The sequence below is a fragment of the Solanum dulcamara genome, chromosome 4 (assembly GCF_947179165.1).
Source record: "Solanum dulcamara chromosome 4, daSolDulc1.2, whole genome shotgun sequence".
In the NCBI taxonomy this organism is placed as follows: domain Eukaryota; kingdom Viridiplantae; phylum Streptophyta; class Magnoliopsida; order Solanales; family Solanaceae; genus Solanum; species Solanum dulcamara.
Window position 1 is genome coordinate 13,781,008 of NC_077240.1, and position 20,545 is coordinate 13,801,552.

A 20,545-nucleotide genomic window follows, 5' to 3' on the forward strand; every position below is an offset into this window, starting at 1 on the left:
AATTAGTGGTGATGGTAGTTATTAGTAGTAGTTGATGGTGATATATTGATTGTGGCAACGACTGATAGTTGCACTGGATGATTTTGATAGCTAATGATGATAGTATTTGACGATATATAGTGATGATTGATGATGATGATTAATTATAGTGATTGATTGTTACTATGATAATAATAGTGATAATTATGGTAAATAATATTAAAATGAGTGGGGGATTGTAAGTGTTTAAGCATTTTAATATCAATATTGAGTGATATTAATTTGCATAAGTGGCATATGTTACTATTCTCTCTTTAGTGCATAAAAATATCTTTCATTATCATCTTTAGTTAGTGCAAGACTAAATCATTTCATTATGTATTTTTAATCTAATTATCACTAATAAGTGGTGCACAAAATCATAATGGTGCACTAAATGATGATAATGATGACATTCTATTATTTTTTCATCTTTGTATGATTTTCTCTCCTATAAATAGAGAGGTCTTATTTGTTTTGAAAAAAAAAAAGATAAGAGAATAAAAAATTGAGAGAATTAAGTTTGTCTAAAAAGAGTGTTCTTATTAGTTGAAATGAGGTGTTCTTTGTGTAGAGTTTTAAACTCAACTCTTGTCCAGAGTTTGTTGAGTTACATTTTTGTGATAAGGCTGTTGTATTCTGGAGGGGACAAGTCAAGAGGACTACTGCTGGATCAGTGAAACGATTTACTGCAGTGGGCTTGAATCTCCTTAAAGAGAGCAAGATATCCGCGCCTCAGCCAAGAAGTGAAGTTAATTTCTTTATTTTATTTTTCAATTATAATTTGTAATCATGTAATTTCACCAACATTGATTAATCGATTGCATTAATTAAAAGATTGTTTTGAATAATAATAGTTGATAATGATGAAAAAGGATGTCATAGTTAATAATTGTCACAATGATAATATCGGTGATCAATTAATAATATTAACTAGTGAATTGTCATCTTTAAAAGTCTTTAAATAAATATCTTAACAATATTAATAGTTTATTATATTTAAATTACTTAAATTTATTCAGAGTCATTATTAATGCTTTCAAATTTGAATTACTTATTCATGATACTGTTGTGTTATGTGGCAACACTGACCTGCTCTCTCACTTCCACGTACCTACCCCTGTCGTACAGAAGGATGTCTGTCAGCCCAAATTTGAGATAAACATGTCTTTCAATAATAAAGATATTCTATACACATGGACAAAATATTTTCCAAATAATTTAATTATATCAATACATAATTATTTTGTTAAATGATATAATTGTGTTAATACATAAACTTTAAACTCTTTTAGTAAAATATATTTGATACGGGAGTAAATACCTATTGAATGGAGCATATTTTATATACTCGCCTATTATATTTATTTCGAATCTTAAAAAAATTAGGAGTACTAATGTATAAGAAACAAAATACAACAACCAATACTTTTTAAAGAATTCAGGCAATATATATTCTATATCTTTCCGAGTTTGCAGAAGAGAAGTTGATATAGCGAACAAAAACAGAGGAAGAAGAAACTAAGGGCGGTTTCTGGGATAAGATGTGTCATATTGAGGATTATATTAAGATGAAATTTATATTTTATTTGACTAAGAATGTAATTAATCCGTGTTAAAAATATAATATTTGAAGTGTAAATTCAGTGATACAATACATAAGACAAGTGTTAAAACGAGAGTCGATACACATATTTTTAAAGAAGAAACTTGTAAATAATTTTGGTCTTTAATTCATCTAAGAGAATGTAGAGATTAATGATAATGTCACACATATAATTGGTGCGATATAGACTAAATGGAGGGCTGCCTATGGAGTTTTGTGTAATAATAAGATACCATCTAAATTTGAAAATAAATTGTACAAATTTTGATAGGTAGACCGATTTTGTTGTATGAGGCATATTGTTGACCAGTAAAGAACGTACTTTCATGTTCAGAAGATGCTATTTATGAAAATGAGGATGTTGAGAAGGATGCATACCGAGAACAATAAAATTAAAAATAAAAATATTCGAGATAAGGTGGAAGTAACCTCCGCGATAGACAAGATGAGGGAAGAAAGTTTAAGGCGGTTTGAGCATTTGGAGAGGAGATGTGCAGATGTCCTGATACGAAAGTGTGAAAGTTTTATTATAGTGGGTATGGAATGAGTAGAGGTAGAAGTATTTAGGAGAAGTGATTAGCAAGAAATAATCCAACTTTAGTTTAACGAGGATATGACCTTAAATATGAGAGTGTGAAATCCGCGAATTAGGATAGAAAGTTAGGAAGGTAATTGAGTGTTGTTTTTCTTTTCGATGAGATACGACTTAGTTGTAGCCTGGTGCATCGTGTCAGTTATAGTATTAGTCGTATCAATATAATTTCTTGTTTTTGTTATTCGTTACGACTTATATACTATCTGTTGTTTATTATATTTTGGTAATCACACTAGCTTTTTTGTTGATGTTATTGTTCTTTACGTGTATTCTTTCCATTACTTTCCTTATAGTAGCCAATTTTTTTGTGCTACCATTTTTTCTCTCTTTATTTGACTTGTTTTACTTGAATTGAGTGTTTTTTTGAAACAATCTTTCTACCTTAATGAGATAAGGTTAAAGTCATAATAGACTCTATCCTCTCTTGACCTAATTTTATAAAATTTCACTCTATATATTATTATTAAAGATATAATTAATCTAAAAATAAAATTATGTCTCAAAACTTGCTATGCTACTCACTAAAAAATAAAATAAATTAGTTCCAAAATTATAATCACAAAATCATAAATATCTGCAAGCAAACGCACAATAAAATAATCTAAAGAGTATCAGGAATTCCTTTAGAAGGACACGTGCCAGTTCCTGTGGAGACCACACGGTACTTTGTCCGAAAGCACAACCACCAGTTTTTGGCCACTTCATGATATACATAACAACGTAACGGGGATTTACTTTGTTTTCCGTCCAGGTGGCTCCTTTTTGTTGGACAACGTGTTGACACATATTTCATGTTTTGTCGCCACTAATTTTATTGGCTGACTTGTTTTTTTTTTTTTTTTTTTTTTTTTCATTTGTATTTTATCTTTCTTAAAGTATTAGTCGTAAAATTAAGTATAATATATAAAGTGGAGGAAATGTTTATTAGGATTTGGTGGTGGCGGCTCCGCTCAACTAACTTTCCTCTCCGGCTAAGCCGCCACAAAAGTGAAATAAAAATTAATTAAATCTTCTCATTTCCCCTTAAGATTGTTTTTTTTTAAGTGTAAATAAATTTGTAATTTTTAAAAAATAAATAAATTTATTTATAATTCCGGACATGTAAAAATTAGAACGAGAAAGTGGACGATTCATACGAAATTAAAGAAGGAATTGGAAGAGTTCACTTTCTTATAAGAAACATACACGTGTTTGATTTATCTTTAGGAACAACATGAAGAAGAAATGTTGACGAGGCCACACATTCTGTTTTATATTAATTTTAAAAGAAAGCTATCAAGTTCAGCCACTCTTTTAAATATTAAGAACAAGCTATGAATATTTTATAGATTCTGATATCACAGGAAAAACTTTATTTATTTGTTTTGTAATAATTGCTGTTTCAACAATTACTATAAGTAAAAGGCTTTCTTTGGAGAGTCAGCTAGCATTAATCCAACAGGGATGAAACAATGATTGTCAATGAAAAATACGGGAATCAATATCTTGTGCTATTTTAATTATCTTTTCCATGAAATAGACATGCACTTATACCGTGCTTTTTGTTTACCCTTCTCTAACACTTCCACCCTTTTACTTCTTTCGTGACTCATATTCACAATGTTAGAGTTGTAAGTGAGAAATGTTTACTATTAAAACAATTCTCTTAATTTGTCGACATATATAAAAACTCAAAATTAAATTTGAAAGTTTTAATATAACCAAAAAGGATCGACAGCCGTGTCAATAGGTTGAAATAGTTCAAATACTTTAGTTCTAGCTACTGTTAATAGTATTTGGTTTATTAAATAGTGCGATATTAGGAGATTTTACAATCAAATAATGAATATAGTACACACATGATTATGACAAAAAATGAATATATCAAAAGAAGATTTAAAATATATGCAATAAAATATAGTGTCACTTATCGTTAGCTCACCAATCAGACTTTTTAAGATGTAGTTATAAAGATCAATTTTCAGCTAAATATAGATGTTATATATATAATTTTGAATCAAAATTGTTGAGTTATGTCCAATTTGTACCATGAAAGGTACATCCACCCATGTATGCAACACAAACCAAAACATGTAAAAGTAAGATAAATATACTAAAGCTTAAAGGGGCTAGCTGAAAATTGAACCTTGATAACTACATAAGGCAAAACGTATTCACGTTGCAGACACCCATAATGATATTATAATGAAGATAACCATGATTACTAAGATGGCAAGTTAACACCACTAAGGCTTGTTAGACGTAATATTTATATTGGATTAAATGTATGTGCTTGCTGGCTCCTTGTTTACAATATTCCAGGATGGCTAGATAGAGACTTTGAGCCTCGAAGCCAGCCGACTACAAGCCCCAATTGTGGCGCCCCCTCAGTATTGGGGAAAAAAAGAAAAAAGTATTGAAGTAATATGTTCGATCCTACCCCTTGTTCAATCCATATAAAAAGATGGGCACAAGTTAAAGAAATCCCCACCAGACCTTTGAAACACCATAAAGATACTATTCTGTCAACTGTCAACGACTGCCACAGAGGTACATGAACATTCCAGCACACATAAATATATCCCAAATCAAGAAATCTCACAACAATTTCTTCCTCCTCCATCCAATTGCATCATTTTTATTATTTTGGTGTTAGATTTGCATGATTGAATCCGGATAAATAAGATGTTTGACGCAGGGGAATTTTCTCCATGTTCTTCAGCAGCTGCTCTATCAGCAGAGTGTTTCAGCAGTAGCAGCAGTCTATCATCCTCGAAGAAGAAGAAGAAGACTAACAGTAACAACGCGAGGAGGTTCAGCGATGAACAGATTAAATCATTAGAAACCATGTTCGAAACGGAGACCAAACTTGAGCCAAGAAAGAAGCTGCAATTAGCCAGAGAGCTCGGATTGCAACCTCGACAAGTTGCAATTTGGTTTCAGAACAAGAGAGCTCGATGGAAATCGAAGCAACTCGAAAGGGATTACAGTATACTTAAATCCAATTATGATAATCTTGCTTCCCAGTACGAATCTTTAAAGAAAGAAAAACAATCCTTGCTTATTCAGGTACTTAATTGCACAAGTTAGTTTTCCTTGCTAGCCAATTAACTACTGTATTATCACTAATGTCCAATTTTTGTTGTGCAGTTGCAAAAGCTGAATGATGTGATGCAGAAAGAAGGGGAAAAGTACTGTTGCAGGCAAGAAATCGATTCGATTGGTTTCAAGTCAGATAACAGATGCGATGCTATTAAGAAAAATGAAATGGATGAGAGGCCAAGCTTGTCTTTTGACTTATCATCGCAGCATGGAGCAAATGGTGTAATTTCAGATGATGACAGCAGTATAAAAGCTGATTATCTTGGGTTAGATGAAGATACAGAACATCATCTACTGAAAATGGTTGAAGCTGGGGATAGTTCTATAACTTCTCCTGAAAATTGGGGAAGCTTAGATGAAGATGGCCTCTTAGACCATCAGCCTAATAGTACTAGTTATGATCAGTGGTGGGATTTCTGGTCTTGAATCAGAATTGTCGACAAAATATATCCATCTAAAACGTTGGCTTTAAAAGGGGGATAAATAAAAATGTGATCAGATGCCGACGTCTCTTGTACATTTGATCGACAAAGCTGGCACCCTTTCGTTTCACTTCCATAAGCGGCTGCTATATATAGTTGAGTTTACCTCAGCAACGGCCTTACGGTGCCCTTGTCTACTGGACAACTGTAATCTTGTACTAGTATTAGTCGATGGTGCTTTTAGTTTGTTTGCTCTGAAATATGCCACTAGTAATACGTAATAGTAATAGTTATCAGACCAGAATAGCTGAGAAGTATAATCTCCAACAGCTCGTAATCAAAGATAATGCTTTAAAAGTAAAGAAAGTGACAAAACAGAAAAAGACTTGCTATTATAGGTTTGATGTTATTGCAGTGAGTTTAAGTTGTACGCATGATATTATCTAACTTGCTATTATAAGTTAAACTATAGTGACAGTGAACATATATAACTTAAATTACGTTAATGTTAGTAATTTTTAGAATTCAATTGGTAGGTTTGGCGATTCAAAACTATAGGATGGATGGTGGTAGCGGTTGCGCATTTCCCTGTAGAATGGCAAGCAGAACCTTGTTAGCTGACTCGCCAAAGGAATTCTATAACAGTAATGAATATGATTGAATCATCGGTAACATAAGTTCGGTACCAATACTGCTATGTACTTGAACAAATAAATATAGTCTAATATCCCAAAACATATAAATTAATGAAACCAATGGAGCATGAATTTAGACATCTAAAATATAATAACTTGGAATCTATCAAGTATGTGATGGGGCTTACTAGTATGTTGAATGCAATGTAATTGTATAGAATTCCAGTCTTGTTTTCCACATAGTTAATTCCTTCATTGATATATACAAATTTCTGCTCATTTCATAGTCTGCTTAGTGCACGATGATGAAATAAATTTCTGAATTAATAGAGCATTAAAGTGGGGTGTACCTATAGACCCATTGAATCGACATCGTCCTGTAACTATTGGGATATATAATATAGTTTGTAAACTGAAGTGCATACTTTGCTATTACATTAGATGTTTGTAATTAATATAGGAAATGATTAATTCATAACTTCTAGTCACCTCACTTTCTAAGATCCTCCTATGTAGAGTATTTTGCTATTTATCACTTCACCTTTTCGTAGCATTACTTGGAAAACTGCATTGATATTTAGGAGAACTTATAGTATAAGTATTAATAAAACATTAATCGAGTTCATGGACGAATGATAGTTGGCCGAGTGGTGTAAGGCGCCGAATTTAGGCTCTGGTTGAAACGGCGTGGGTTCAAATCCCACAGCTGTCTTTATTATCTTCTTTTTCTTTAAAAAAAAATAGTTGGTGCAATTTTTTAAAAATGGCTAGAGTATGTTTGAATTAACATATAGCTTATAAGTCAAAAATTATATATTTGAATTTCTAATTTATGATTTTGACTTACAAATATTTTTAATTTTATTCAAACACTATCTATCAAATTGCTTAAATTATTTTGAATTAAAAATACTTAAAATAGGTCCATTTGCCTTTGACATATAATTTAGCAGAAATAAGGTCCTTTTTTTTTTCTTTCTCCTTGTGTTAATACAAACAATTTTAGTTTGATGAGCTAACGGGTTGTTTAGTATCCGGAATAAAGTAAGATATTTTAGGATTAAGTTCGGGATAAAATTTATACTACATTTGGTTGACCGTATATCATCAACCAAACATAATCACAGGCTTAGTCATCAAAAATTCCACCTTATCCTATCAAACTTGAGATTATTTTATCCCATCTCCTAAAAAAGATAAATGAGCCCAAAGATTATAATTCCAAAACTATAATTTCAGGATAATTTAGTCAGCATTTCAAATGAAGAAAAGAAATTAGTCTAAAAAATTATTTGGAAAAAGAATGTTTATCAGCAGAAAGTCATCGCTGGTTCAGTCGCTTTCGAGAACTCATATCGACGGATAGTTAACATATTATAAAATGTTAAATTACTTAGATAATGTTAAAATTTGTCATTGATATCAATACAGGTAACTTAAATCATAATATAAAAAATCCCTCGATTTTTATTGAGTGAACTGAAAATTGTCCAGTTTTAATAAGTTAAAGCTTTGGCCACGAGAATAATATGATTTAATAAAAGTGCTTCCTTGGATGAACCTTACACGACATGAATTGTAGGAGTATTCCACTAGCTTTTAGCCTCTTGCCAATAGGACTTGGTACCCTTTTGATAATTTAATTAAGGTATTGCTTCGTGAAATACTCAATTCTCATTTCCTTTTTCTTCCCTTCTTTTTTTTTTTGGTGGTTCTTCATGCTATTTGCATCCATGTTTACATTTGTTTGAAAATCCTCTATTCCTCTAAATTTATTTCTCACTTTTAGTAAAGCACCTTTATTATGTGTTGCTTTTGAGAAAGCAAGGTGAAAAGATGTTTTTTTTTTATGGTTGATGAGTAATGACAGACGGCAATTTAATTAATTTTAAAGGAAAGCAATACTATTTAATTATAAGATAATGTTAGTGTGGTCGAATAAGATATCTTATGCAACAAAAATCAGCTTTTACATTATTTTTTTCCTTTAAACAATTCTGTAAAATCTCTAATACTACTATATATCAAACGAAGTGAAAGGAAGGGTGATGAATAATTTAATTGCAAAAATAAAAATAACTCGTTGGCGTATACGTTAATAGTGATTAGTGAGAGGATCAACACTGATGACATTTTAACCTATAATATAATTTATTTGATTCCAGTGCTTTCACCTTGACATAAAAAAAAAAAAAGGGCAGCCCGGTGCACTAAAGCTCCCGTTATGCGCGGGGTCCGGGGAAGAGCCTCATCACAAGGGTCTATTGTACGCAGCCTTGCCTTGCATTTCTGCCAGAGGCTATTTCCAAGGCTTGAACCCGTGACCTCCTGGTCACATGGCAGCAACTTTACCAGTTATGCTTTCACCTTGACATATTGGGAGGAAATTCTAATCACATTATTGACTATAAGAGTTGTTAATGGAATCTTTTTACTTTGTTTTAGGACTAAAATTTGTGGATGACATTGGCCCTAAAGACATAAATATTCTTATTCAAGGAAACACTCAATTCACTCAGAATTTTTTTTCAATTCACATTTCGAACTGATGCGTTATTATTATTAATAAAAACAACTAAAAAAAACTGAGATGGTCCTTAGTATGGATTAATTTTGTTTTGTTACAAATACAAGCTTCTCAGAAGTTTTTTTTTTCCTGCCAATTTTTCCTATATGATACTTTTGATTTAAATTTTGAAATTACTTTTGCACGTGTTTTTGAGTGCACATTATGTAAATAAGTTAACCACTTAAACTATGTCATCTTCTTTAATTATTTGTATTAGTCTACGCATGCTACAAACCTCAAACATCTGTCAATTGAGGCTGATGGGTTAGCTTAAAATAGATAATATGTTTATCGTGGTTAACTTAATTAATTAAAATATGCTTGAGAATACGCGGAAAAAAAATCAAAATTTGAATTAAGGGTGTAAATAGAAATACTTTATCGTGTGTTCAGATGCTTAATTGGAACAAATCTTAATTTGAGTATAATTTATTGACAATTTTAAGAGTTTGCTTATATATTAAGCCTTTCAGTTTTGGTAATGTTGTAATGCTGTATAGTATTCCAATTCACTCAATTTTCTTCTTTGCACACCAATAAAGATTCGTATCTAATCAACTACAATTAATCATTGTACTGCAATTACTAAATTGTTACTTTCTGTATAAGAATGGGAATTATTATTTAATCTACTTTCTTCACAATAGTATTTCTTCTTCTTTTATCTAAATTTGTTTGGAAATAAGTGTAGATTAGTCAATATTATTGTGACATGCAAAGAGTAAGAAAGATGAACTACTTTAATTTATACATGACTATATGATGACAGGAGGGGTAAGCTTATTAGAGAATATTTAATTTACTCCATCCCCTTATAAGCAAAATAAATAATTACAATTTACAAGGGTTAAAATATCTAATTTTTCATTTGTATTTTACCTAAATTATTCTCAAAATTTACATACTTGAAAATCAGGCAAAAAATATTACTCGAAGAAATTCAATTTTAGTTTTAGCTCAAGTTTTTATCGCTTTAGAAATTCAAGGTTAAAGTTGAAAATTATTTAACATTAAAAATATATTGAATAGGTGTGTGCCATAGTTAAAAGGTAAAATTATTATATCTTTATTAAATAGGAATAACGTAATAAATTATATACTATCTTATATTTATTATTATTTTAATAGACATGAAAAGAGCTAAATTAACCATTAAAATGGAAACGCAGAGACTATAATTGTCAAATTCATGAGTGGATATCAACATTGATGGTGGTAGAATGGTTGGAATACACCACTCTTAAGCACAAATATCAAAATTGAGCTTCAAAAAATGAAAAAAAAAAAAAAAAAAACATGTCAAGAATGACGATGAACCTTGGCATATAATTGAACTCAAATACAACTACTAAACAAGATTATTTTTTTTAAAAAAAAATTAATAATCTAAAGGATGGTGGGAAGTGGGAAGTGAAAGAAAATGACAGTCGAACCCTTCATCTGCTTATTCTAGCAATTTCCAATTCCTTGAGATTACCAAATGAGCAAAATAGGGATGAACCAAAACAACCTCTCCCATTCAAATGTAGCTCAAAGCTTCCATCTCTTCAAATTCCCTCTAATTCCCTCACTTGCCTTATACCTAGTGTTGGCCCTCTTCTTGTTTGGGCTTGCCGTTTCTCTTTTCATTCTTGTTGTCGTTCATAACCTTCTCTTCTTCCTTTCTTACCTATTCCTTTTTGGTCTCATTGCTGCTTTTCTACTGTGGAACTCTCTCTCTTTACGCAATAACACAACTATTCTTCATTACCTTCATTCTTTACCTGATTCAGACCTCACTGTCGCTTGCCACGGCCAGCTTGTCAAGATTACTGGGGTGGGTAACCAATAAGCTTCTTTTTGTACACATTTCAATTGGGGTTTTCCTTCTTCTTCTTCTTCTTCTTTTGGGTATTTCTTCGCATTTTCTGTAATATCTGTGTTTTTTATTTGAAGGGTATTGTTCTTTTTTGTGTAACTATGACTGATGGTAAGAAAATTTGAACTTTCTAATTATGGTCCCAATTTCTTTTGGGAAGCTGAGCTGATTGCTAAATTAGGAATTCTTGACTAATTTTGCGGAAGTTATTCTTGATTTTGTGATTCTCCTGTCTTCATTGGATTTTTATTTGTTAACAATGTGAAGTAACTTGTACTCTGTATAGTGCAAGAAAAAGATTGATTTTTTAATATATAGTACTAATGTGCATTGCTTTTCTTGTGATGGATAACTTCATTTTAAGAGTTGGATCCTAAATATAAAACAAATTTCTGTGCATTTGAAATTATTTTCTTCTCTTGTTGGAGTGATTTTTTGTGATTAAATGATTAATATGAGCGTAATTAGACTTGTATTCTACCGGTAGGTGAAATTGACAGACAAGCAGCTTACTATTTCTATTATTGCATAGATGTATCTAAGAACATTACTATTGTTCATTCAGTCTATATATTCATGAGCTTGTTGCCCCTATCTAAAAACATATTATGAAATACATATTCAGAAGAATACATTTCCCTTCCCTTTTTTTGACATCAGCATATGCCTTGTTCTTCTTTGATGATTTCAGCCTGTCTCTTGTGGGAATGTCTCTTTGGAGTCTTCTTATGAGAAGGTTGGACGATGTGTTTATACATCCACCTTGTTGTTTGAATGTGGAAAACTTGGCTTGAAGCCTGCGGATGTAAAAGAATCATGCTTTGGATGGAGACTTGCTTATTCTGAGGTATGGAACTTTGTTTACATGCTAAACATTAATAACGTTTTGTAACAATTCCGATGAACAAGATCTCAGCTGTTTATTTCTCAGCTTTAACATTGCTTCTTGGCTTTATCTTTCCTTTCAATCTAGTTTTGATGATAAAGATAAGATAGTTTCGCCCTTCACTCCATTATATTTCCTTGCTTGAGAACCATTCTTTCAGATGGAGGATTGTCAGCTGTCTATTTGATTTCGAATGGCAGAAAAAAGTGTGTAGGTAAACTAGACATCATGCAGAAACCCCAATGTTTAGGTGCCACAAGCTACATTAAGACAACGTGAACAAAAGTATTGAATTGAGGTCAACCGATCTGTTAGATTATGAAGATACCAGTAAGAGTAGGCTAATTAGAGCCCTAAATATATTAAATCTCGCCAGATTAAAATAAAAAACTAACAGCTTTAAGGAAAAACAAAGAAACAGAGGTCCACATCCTTAATTGCTTAGAACCACAATCAAGTTTCTCCCAACGCTGCCTTTTTTTTTTTGAAACTGACAAACACTGCCTAATTTGAAGATGAAAAAGAGCACAATAAAAAGTCTCAGCAGGCAACATTATCCATATTAGAACAATAATGTCTAGGGTGTTAATGGTAGGCCTCCTTTGTATAATTGGTCATCACTTGTCTGTCAATTAAAGGCATATGAGATCAAGATGTGTGTTTAACACTTGATCCATAAAGTTTGCGGCTTGACTGAACCTATGTTGTTTCATTTGCTCCATTTCCTCACCTTCTCATCATCAGACCCACATAAAACCTAAAAACTACCCAAATTGCTTAATCGTCTTCTTTCCGCATCGAACAGTATTCTGGTAGCATTTTCTTGCATTGCCAGTGTTCTAATAGAGTACACTTTCATCACTGTCCATAATGCTCTTTTTTGTGTTGAATCCCCTTTGCCCGATTTTGACTCCTTCAGATGAGTTGTTGCTATATCACTTTTTTGCCATCTTCAGTACGTCAATCTCTTTAAGGTTAAATCTCCTTGTCCTAATAGGACTCTCTCCATCTACAATGAACATACCTTCCCAAATTGTCGCATGTCCCTGTCAATTCCTCATTCTTAACTTGTTAAGGTCAAGAAAGCAAACAATCAGTGGGAAATTTCTGGTTATCGATAGTTTCACCGTGTCATCATGTTTTTTCTGCTGTTTTTTTCTAGAGGTGGATGAGCTTTATATGTCTCTTGTCAAGGATGGGATAATTAAAAGAATTAGACAAGAAAATCATTGTCTGAAAAATGGATCTTTAAGGTTTAATAGGGCACCCTTAAACCTACAAAATTGTTTCTTTATAGCAAAGTATCGTTAGAATCTGAATTGTATAAGAGAAAGTAGGATTGGGCTTACCCTGGTTATGCATGATATGGTAATGTTATACACTAATACACTATATATACACTGCAAGATGAGTAGGACATTGACCATGTATAATTTTAAAGAACATTTATGTCGATGAATTTGAGAAGCTACCATTATGTAAAATCTTGAATACTTCACTTTTTTGCTAAAATAAAAATTAGATTTAAGCTAATTCTATAAAACCCAGATATGTGTAATTTGTATGAAACTTGAATAGCACCCTCAGTTGAAAGGGGGTGGTGTATTGACCGAAGAGCTGAAGTCACAACCTTGAGCAAGGTGAATTCTTTTCATTTTCCCAAAAGCTGGGTGTCTATAGTTACCTAGTGACTCTGTACCCGATGAATCAGTCTAGTTGCAGGCAGCTGGTCCAGACACCAAAATATTTATAAATCACATAATATGCACACGCTGTGTATACACCACACATGTATACAAACATACATACTCACACGCACACACGTGTGCGACACACACCATATGTATATATGTGTATATATATAGGAGTATCTTCAAGTTTAAGGATATCCAGTCCTAGGTCACTGGTCACCAGTTATGTGATGATTAACACAGAAAAGAAAGAGAGACGTTATCAAAATTAAGGTGCTCATATGAACTAGACTCATACTAAAAAACCCGAGTGGCCTGTTTCACTTTGCAAGTTTCTTTACATGGCATCATGAATACATTAGAATCTATTTCAAGGTATGATCAAAAGCACATAATAGGAGTTCAAACCTTGCCAAGAAGGGGAGAATAGGAGGAAGATTGAAAGAGACCGAATGGTCACATTTTCTTTATCACAAAACGTGAACTGAAGAAATTTAATCAACTGTCTTACCCTCATTGCATGTCCAACTCCTAGTTTGTATTGAAATGGTGCTATTATGGATGTCAAATGTGTCTACACCTGGCCAAAAATTTCCCTTTTTGTATGAACATGATATACTGTAGTTGTTAGAGCTACAGAGATACCGGTTAAAGCAATCTAAGAAGCACCCTATTCTGATTATGTAAATTTGTGCCTTCATTTGAGTTCACTACAGAGTTAGTTCACATGTTGAGTTTCTCTTGGCAGAGGCTCTCAACTGACTTCTACATAACTGACAAGAACTCTGGTATTAGAGCTTTTGTCAAGGCTGGACCTGACTCCAGAGTCATCCCACTGATAAAAGAGAGCAGACTAGTTACAACAGCAAAAAACTGTATAGTTTTGGCTTCTCATTTGAGAAAATGGTTAAGGGACAGGAATCTTTCATCTGAAGCTCGTTTACTACGTCTAGAAGAAGGGTAACATATGCTTTTGCCTGATCTATTCTCCATTTGATGTTTCCCCTCTTCTTTCGCGAGATATGTATTTGGAGAACTAATTACTTGAAACTCTTTGTACTTTTGGCAGATACATCAAGGAAGGTAGCTCAATTAGTGTATTTGGTATTTTGCAAAGGAGCAATGATGTAATGGTGGTCACTCCGCCGCAAGAGCTCATTTCTACTGGCTGTCTATGGAATAAGTTGCTTCTCCCTGTTGATGTTGATGGACTGATCCTTGCAATCCCATAGAGCGCAAATTTTGCAACCAACTCTAACTTAGAAACACAACAGATAAAGGTGACAAACTCTTGCAAGGAAACTAACAACTGCGCATCCCATTTTGGTTGTTCACATTGCATGTACAACAACTTGCCTAAAGGAAGGCAGGCTTATTTTTGGCTCAGAATTTCATTAGTTAGTACTATTGTTATTTTCAGATACATGTGAATTATCTATTCACCAAGGGTTGGGTTTACATAGCAAAAATTCTCGGTTTCTTGCAACGGTTAAACTGGTATAAGCTACACAAGGTAAGAGATTAAACCCTTGTACAAGCAGTTTATGTACATTTTCAAATCCAATGGCACGATTATTAGAGAAGTTCTGAGGCCAGTTTGTCCTTTCAACCAGGCCTAAAGCTTTGCTCTAGTTTCAAAGCTCCACTCGACACTTGACTCAAAACATTGGTTCAAGGAGCGGAATTCATTTGTAGAACATTTACTAATCAATTAAAAAAATAATTCTGTAAAAAATAGAAAAGCAAAATAACTAGCAGCTTTGATAAATAAGATCACAGAACTAGTGGTGACCAATTTCGCTGGACACTTGCGCCAATTTACAAGTCATTATTTTAAGACGTTGACCTTTGAGAAAAATAACATTCGTGATATATGATTTTCAAACTTGAAAATGCAAATGGGTCATCAGCAATTATGAAAAACAATTAAAACAAGAATACTTTTAACACACGACAAATGTTACGTTTGATAGTGTTATCAAGGTAAATTGTAAAGAATTTTCAACACTTTTCCACTGTCGAGAATCAACACTATACTAAATCCTCAAATCACAAGTACCCAGTATTGGCCTTTGCAAATGGAGCAGGATATCAACAAAAGATGCAGCATGAATGACGGTTCACAAATGGATATTAGAATAAAACACGCTAGTGTAGGCTTGTGCTTATCAGGAAACAAATACAGAACTTCATCTAAACAGTAATAGATAGAGTGCACAGGGATCTCTTTAACAATAAAATTAGAAGTAACGAGAAAAATGATAGTCCATCTATTACAGACTGATCTAGCTAAACACGATATCACGCCTACTTGATCTTCTTCTTTGGCCTCAGCTGCAGAAAAAGACACATTTGTGAGTGCCTAACCAACATTTGCAAGGAAGGAAGACGAGTAACCGAAAAAGTGTTCACTAACCTGGTTGCTGTGCCCACATTTTTTCTTCCTGCAGTTAACAGCACGAGGATGTAGGCGAGCATAACACCTAAAACATGTAGACAGGTATCAGGATTAAGCAATCACAACCAAGGTTTTAGAGTAAGCCACATAATTAAAAGCTGTACATAAACAATCGAAGTCAGAGAAGGCAAAACGAAATTTTATCCTCACAAGTATGCAGGTCACACAGGGTTCAACCTTAACCTTCTAATAGTTGTCAAGAAAATGCAAAATAGCAACCCACACAACTTGTTTTTTGGAAGGCACAACTAAGTAAGAATAGTTTCTTGGTGATTCTTGAGAAGAATTCTGTTCAAGAGAAGCTAACTGTCCACACTAACTTAAACAGCTAGTTGGTTGAAGGGAGTAAAAAACTGATGATGCATGTCAAGGGATGTCATCAATATTAACCCTTTAAATGTATTATACTCTAAACAGATCAACATAAAAGTCAAAAGTAGAAATTTCTAAGTACAGAATAAAGACAAACACACCCCACATACACTGTAATCAACAGACAAATAATAGGCAATCATAGTAAGGCAATTCAAAACTCAAATCCCACAAAGAGACTAACATTTAAAACTTACATGGATCCTGGGTGAATAATCACTGCAATGTTACAAATAATAAATAAGTATGAGCTACCGAACCAGCCAATAAGTCCTCAAGCAGTACTTCTAGGTCAGTTTTTTCGGCCGTAACTTCGGTATCATTATGACGTTTCTTTCACTTGAACCGCACACCCATAGAATCAAAGGTATGAACTGACAATCAACTCTGAATCCAATTTCATTAGAGAGACCAGTTCAGTCTGGTTCTCTAAGTTATGACCTTGAAACACTCGAGTCCTTATTTTCTCAAGGAAAGGACATATTATCTCATGTGCCTTTCATATTTTATTTCTAATTTTGAAAAGCAGAAAATGCCATACACCTTCCGTGTAATTAAATGCAACGGAAATCAGGTTAATAAGTCACCTTGAAAATGCATGGAGACCTGTGTTCATGAAAATAACTTATCTGACAATACCATTTAATGTAAATGGCTCATCTTTTACAGCATTTTAAGAAAGAACACTTAATATTCTTACTAGAGGCTGTAGCTTATAGTTGTATCACAACTCAAGTCGACTTATATGAATTTTAAATAGGGTAATCAGAATTAACCACATGAAGGGAAAATAAAATCTAGACTATCGAAGGCACGAATTAACTTTTCAACTAGTTCAAAGATAAATAAGTATCAGGCAGCCTAATAGAGTTCAATAAGAAGAGCAAGACCATACATAGATGACCACTATCATTAGCATACAAAACGAAATGCAGTCAAAAAGTAGAAAAAATAAACTTACTTGCGGCAAATCATCTTCTCCTGGTTGTATTTCCTTGCTAAAGCCATCAGAGAAGGCTCAATAATCCCTCCACGAAGCCTCAAAACCAAATGCAAAGTTGATTCTACAAAATTAACCCGATAAATCATCACTAAAATCACAAAAACAGATATAACTATATACTTGTAAGTCCATAAACAATTATCTAAAATTACCTTTCTGAATGTTATAATCAGCTAGAGTACGTCCATCTTCGAGCTGCTTTCCGGCGAAGATCAATCGCTGCTGGTCCGGTGGAATACCTTCCTTGTCTTGAATCTTAGCTTTGACATTGTCAATAGTGTCGCTCGATTCAACCTCGAGCGTGATCGTCTTCCCCGTAAGAGTTTTCACGAAGATCTGCATTTTGGCGGCGCTCTATCTCTCTTACCCCCTTTCTCTTCTCTGATAGAACCCCTGTAACCCTTTCCCTTTGTATATATATATTAGGGTTTTGCAGTTGGAGCCCAATTGTTATATTCTCTTGTTGAGCCCAACTACTACGACAATGGCCCAATCCCAACTACTACGACAATGGCCCAATCCCAACTACTACGACAATGGCCCAATCTTAATTGTTTACGTCTTAATTTTGCACTTCCTTGATCCCAGGTGTTTTTTTAGCATAGCGGATTGCCTGGTTGCAATTAACTCATGCGCACGGTGTTAAAATTATGGTAATTTACACAAATTCTATAATTGTTTGGTAATTACATTATATTCCTACTCTTTTACAAATTACAAAAATCTCTTAAATTTAAGGATTTCGAATACACCATTCAACGTCTCAATACCGCAAGCCAGTTCACCAAAATAATCATGGGCTAACACATACGAAAAATAAGAAAATTATATAATTCCGCTTGTGTGACCCCTAAATACTATGAATACGCCGTGGATCGTGTCGATGCTATACGTACTGATCCCTCGGGTACCTATGGAGGGTCCAATAAAGGTTTCGGGAAAAAATTGACCGAAAGTCAATTCACCAAAATATTCATAGCTAACACACACAAAAAATGAGAAATTGCCTACTTCCGTTGTGCGGCCCTTAATGTATTATGTCCCAATACATTATACTTGTCCCGATACATAGCTCAACGTCCCGATACATCGCGTTTCGATACATTACCATTGTTGATACAAGACACACCTATACTGATACATCGCGTAAGAGAGATGTATCCGTCTAACCAAGAATAGGAGAGAGTAGAGATTTTTTGTAATTTTTTCAAATGATAGGGAAGTTTAGAGAATATGTTAAAATAAATTGTATATTTAGGTAATTTTTCTTATAATTAATTATATTTAAATAAAATTTCTTAAATTGATAATAAGTGTTGAGTGTTGGAGTAAAAAAAAATATTGATTTCTGATAAAATGTCTAATAATGTACTCTTATCTTGTAAGAAAAAAAGATGAAAATAAACAAAAGATACGGTTATTAAGAGAGAAAGTTAGGAATTTTGTCATGAAAAAGATATCTTGAGAATTAGCGAAAATCAAGGATAAATTGTAATAAATTTAGTCGAATTAAAGATGTTTATAAATCATTAATTGAAAAATAACTAACTTAGGACTGATTTTATCTTACAAGTACTTTAATGTTTACCAAACTAAAAGTGTAATATGTGCTATTCCTTATGTGAGTGATGCACCTTGAAATTAAGGAAACTTGTAGGCTAGCTGTAGCCGACGCTTATTGACACAAAAAAGTTGATTGTTTTGGTTTTACACTTGCTAATCTTGGGATATATATTTTCACCTAATCAAATAAAGTTCTGAATTGACTTTAAAAAATGGACATTGGACCTACTTCAACCTCAAAAGCTAGTTCAAGAGACCAAGAACCTTTCAACTCCACCGTGGTATTCCAAACTCCTGCACGCCTAGGACTAACACCTGATACCCCAATGAGTATCTTTATCATGGTATATGAGTCATGCCCACCCAATTAATTATTTTCGATGCTGGGCTCACCATCTTATATTGTCCATTCTTCAGATTTCTAGTCCTAAGCGTGTCGGAGGTGTTGGAGTCCCACATCAGTGGAGTTCTAAAGAAACCTGTACCACCTAACTATTTCAAGAACCAGGTTCTTGAACTAGTGACACTAACGTAAACAGTAAGAACAAGACACAAAATTTATTGTGAAAAATCTCCTTACAACTCAATAATCCACGAATTAACTCAAACTCCTAACTCTAACGATTGACTATAATCTCAACTCAAACTCTCCAAGAAGTCAAACACACTTCTTGTTATAAGTCTCACTTTCTACCTTAGAAAATTATAACTCAATAATATTCTTAAGTAGAGTTCAAACACATAAAATAACTTTTACAAAGAAAACCTAACTCTAGTTCTTCTTTCTTCAAAGACTCAATTTCAGATTTGTAAAAACCACACCCTCCTTTGTGCGACCTTTTCCTTTTATACCATTGGTTTTTGAAGACCTAGTTGAGTTCTACAAGGAAAGTACAACTTTTTTTATTGATTTTCCTTATATGAGTCTTAATTGTGCCGTCTTTCCTTATTTCTGCGTTTTTGACTTATACAAGGATTTGTCCAGTTTTTCCCGCGTCTGCCTATTGCACCATCCAGCGAGTGAACCAGGTTCCCATAATCTGGTTCTCAGTTGTCATTATCAAAACCTTCTTGAATGGTATCAACAAGTTCAAAGGTTCTCGATCTCCTTATATAGTCTTGGGCAATCCTCCCTCATGAACTAACTTTTGAAATGTGAGTTAAGCTCATGATCATATAAGGAGACCGAGGACCTTTGAACCCATCGATGTGGGACTCCAATATAGAATGAAAATCTATAAGGTGTTATTACATTTTAGAAAATAAAATCTGTTTGGAGAGAAGGTTTTATGTACATTTTGATTAATTATACTTAATTTGTCACATACATATACATGGTTAGAGCTAATTAAAAGTAGTAAATGCAATTGCAGTGTTAATTGTCAAAGGCTAAATCTTTCTATGATTGTGAGCTAAAGTAACTTCGAATTACATTGATAACAATTTATACACGTGAGAATTGGGAAGAAGTTCTACATTTTGTTTTCAATAGAAACATATTAAGTTTCGCTAGCATTACATGCAATTTATTAGTAACTACTAGAGAGAGTAAGTACATAGAGATGGCGTAATGTGTAATCCATACCATTACCTTACAAGAAATTAAAATTGATAATCAAATGATTTTTTTTAATGATATTTGATTCAATGTGAAGTTTTTTTTACACAACAAACTTTTAATATATAAGCTACTTACCTATCATATCAAAAAAAGTACACTTCGATTAATTTAGTGGTCATCAACATACATCTCTTGGTAATTTTCATAAAAGTATGACCTCAATTAAT

The 20,545-nt window shown here is 33.1% G+C and overlaps 3 protein-coding genes across 3 annotated transcripts; 2 read left to right on the plus strand and 1 right to left on the minus strand.

Annotated features, from left to right (window-relative positions):
* The first annotated feature begins 4,562 nt into the window (after window positions 1-4,562).
* Window positions 4,563-6,204, plus strand: LOC129886416 (homeobox-leucine zipper protein ATHB-12). Its single transcript, XM_055961090.1, has 2 exons — window positions 4,563-5,267; window positions 5,349-6,204. Exons 1-2 carry the CDS (start codon window positions 4,884-4,886, stop codon window positions 5,724-5,726), a joined length of 762 nt encoding a protein of 253 aa, XP_055817065.1. The 5' UTR covers window positions 4,563-4,883; the 3' UTR covers window positions 5,727-6,204.
* A 4,055-nt stretch (window positions 6,205-10,259) lies between these two features.
* On the plus strand, window positions 10,260-14,830 carry LOC129886417 (uncharacterized membrane protein At1g16860-like). Its single transcript, XM_055961091.1, has 4 exons — window positions 10,260-10,742; window positions 11,476-11,631; window positions 14,110-14,321; window positions 14,431-14,830. Exons 1-4 carry the CDS (start codon window positions 10,407-10,409, stop codon window positions 14,591-14,593), a joined length of 867 nt encoding a protein of 288 aa, XP_055817066.1. The 5' UTR covers window positions 10,260-10,406; the 3' UTR covers window positions 14,594-14,830.
* A 664-nt stretch (window positions 14,831-15,494) lies between these two features.
* Window positions 15,495-17,594, minus strand: LOC129886418 (ubiquitin-60S ribosomal protein L40). Its single transcript, XM_055961092.1, has 4 exons — window positions 17,347-17,594; window positions 17,153-17,255; window positions 15,778-15,844; window positions 15,495-15,695 (listed from the first exon to the last, which is right to left on the minus strand). The coding sequence occupies exons 1-4, from the start codon at window positions 17,534-17,536 to the stop codon at window positions 15,669-15,671; spliced, it is 387 nt and encodes a 128-aa protein (XP_055817067.1). The 5' UTR covers window positions 17,537-17,594; the 3' UTR covers window positions 15,495-15,668.
* Between the last annotated feature and the right edge of the window lie 2,951 nt (window positions 17,595-20,545).

Excerpts from the sequence above, each read along its gene's own strand:
- LOC129886416 (XM_055961090.1), top strand. The coding sequence starts at position 4,884 with ATGTTTGACGCAGGGGAATTTTCTCCATGTTCTTCAGCAGCTGCTCTA. Across the intron at positions 5,268-5,348 it reads AACAATCCTTGCTTATTCAG|TTGCAAAAGCTGAATGATGT; the intron begins GTACTTAATTGC and ends TTTGTTGTGCAG.
- LOC129886417 (XM_055961091.1), top strand. The coding sequence starts at position 10,407 with ATGAGCAAAATAGGGATGAACCAAAACAACCTCTCCCATTCAAATGTA. Across the intron at positions 11,632-14,109 it reads GGAGACTTGCTTATTCTGAG|AGGCTCTCAACTGACTTCTA; the intron begins GTATGGAACTTT and ends TTCTCTTGGCAG. Across the intron at positions 14,322-14,430 it reads TTACTACGTCTAGAAGAAGG|ATACATCAAGGAAGGTAGCT; the intron begins GTAACATATGCT and ends TACTTTTGGCAG.
- LOC129886418 (XM_055961092.1), bottom strand. The coding sequence starts at position 17,536 with ATGCAGATCTTCGTGAAAACTCTTACGGGGAAGACGATCACGCTCGAG. Across the intron at positions 17,256-17,346 it reads TGATTATAACATTCAGAAAG|AATCAACTTTGCATTTGGTT; the intron begins GTAATTTTAGAT and ends TTAATTTTGTAG. Across the intron at positions 15,696-15,777 it reads AATGTGGGCACAGCAACCAG|CTGAGGCCAAAGAAGAAGAT; the intron begins GTTAGTGAACAC and ends CTTTTTCTGCAG.